General features: G+C 41.1%; 1 protein-coding gene across 1 annotated transcript in view; it reads left to right on the top strand.

The window, feature by feature from the left end:
- Window positions 1-1,748, top strand: part of polr1d (RNA polymerase I and III subunit D) — a gene marked incomplete at its 5' end in the record, with an annotated part of 13,751 nt that overhangs the window by 3,760 nt on the left and 8,243 nt on the right. The window contains 1 exon segment of the mRNA XM_014024399.1: window positions 552-634. Coding sequence (XP_013879853.1) covers window positions 552-634 — 83 coding nt within the window.

The following is a 1,748-nucleotide window of genomic DNA, read 5'->3' as shown; positions in this document are numbered from 1 at the left end:
CAGGGGGGCTGAATACTTTTGCACGTCGCACTTTTCAGTTTTTTATTTGTAAAAAATGTTTTGATTCATGTTGCTTCCACTTCACAATTGTATACCACTTTGTGTTGGTCTTTCACATTAAATTCCAGTGAAATATATTTATGTTTGTGGTTGTAATGTGACAAAATATGGAAAAGTTGAAGGGGTATGAATACTTTTGCAAACCACTGTATACTTAAACTCCTCCACTTGGGGCAGAACCTCCTCCCTGGCCCAGAGAATGCACCCGACCGTTTTCGGGCTCAAGACCATGGTCTCGGATTTGGAAGCACTAATCCTCATCCTGGCCACTTCACACTCTGCTGCGAACCGCTCCAATGAGAGCTGGAGATCACGATTTGATGAGGCCAATAGGACCACATCATCCGCAAAAAGCAGAGTATGCTACATTTCTTTTGGTTAAATGTGAGCATGTAAAAGAAAGAATTAGTTTGAAGAGTGTGGGCTTCAGACAGCTGACATATTCATTTGAGGATAAGGTTTTTATTAGTGCTTTCTGTTGTCTGTTTCAGGTGCAAGTCCAGCTGTAGAACCACTACGAAAAGGCCTGGAAGAGCTCCATGAAGTTTGTCAGCATGTTCTCAACACCTTTCAGGTACACCTGTGTATCTGTTGTGTACAACTATTGTCTGTATCCTTAAGTGAAGCAAGTGGTCAGCAGTTTGTCTTTTTTAGAGTAAGATGCCTTTTTGATTTGATTTGATGATGACTTTATTGTCATTGTATAGAACACAATGAAATTACATTTAAGAACACCTATTCAAGAGACAGACATGACAAACATGGGTGAACGGGTGATCAGGTCATGTGGCAACCAGCAGGGGTCGCGCTACCTTTAAAAAGAAAAACAAAAATACCACAAAAATACCACACAAGGGTAGAGGAAAAAAACAAAACATCATATTATATCAACGAAATATGATACACCATGGTGTTTATATAAAAAGCTTTACAGAGCAAGAGCACATTTATTAGCCAGAGGAGTAAGGGAGTATAGAGGGCGTGTATCTGAAGCCATGAGTGTTGTATGCACTTGTGTGAATATCTGAAGAATTAGACCAAAGAATGCAGCCCCACAAAAGAAAAACCCTGAGTTCGGCCAAAGTTCAGAATACTGGTGTTAATTGTTCATTCTGTGCAGCTTCAGATTGACCTTCAAGGGATCAGATTACAGACAGAGTGGGGGAGGTTGACATAAACACCAGGAGAAATTAGATCCACAGCTCTTTCAAGGCCATGTACAGGAGAGCTAATTCATAATCAGTTGTTTGGCAACAGAAGAAATGTTTTTGGGAGGGCAGACAATAATAATTTTCCATCTTCCATAATGTCCGCTGGTAAATCCCAAGGTGGCGAGTCCAGACAAATTGTGTAGACAGTTCTGCTGAGCCGAGCTATCAGCTATCAAGAATGTCTCTGTACATTTTTCCARTCATCCTTCCTTCAATTATTTGAAGTTTGCCAGTACCATATGCTGAAAAACAGCCCCACGCCATGATGTTCTCACCTCCAAACTTCACTGTTGGTATGGTGTTTTTGGGGTGATGTGCAGTGCCATTTGACCTCCAAACATGATGTGTATTATGACATCCAAACAGTTCAATTTTGGTCTCATCTGACCAGACTATGTTCTCCAGTGACGTGCGGTGAGGTTCATAGCTGGTGAGGCACTGACGTCATCAGAATCAGATTTGCAAATAGATGCATAG

Source organism: Austrofundulus limnaeus, unplaced genomic scaffold (assembly GCF_001266775.1).
Source record: "Austrofundulus limnaeus strain Quisiro unplaced genomic scaffold, Austrofundulus_limnaeus-1.0 Scaffold420, whole genome shotgun sequence".
NCBI classification, from domain to species: domain Eukaryota; kingdom Metazoa; phylum Chordata; class Actinopteri; order Cyprinodontiformes; family Rivulidae; genus Austrofundulus; species Austrofundulus limnaeus.
This window is presented reverse-complemented; position numbering and strand designations above follow the sequence as displayed.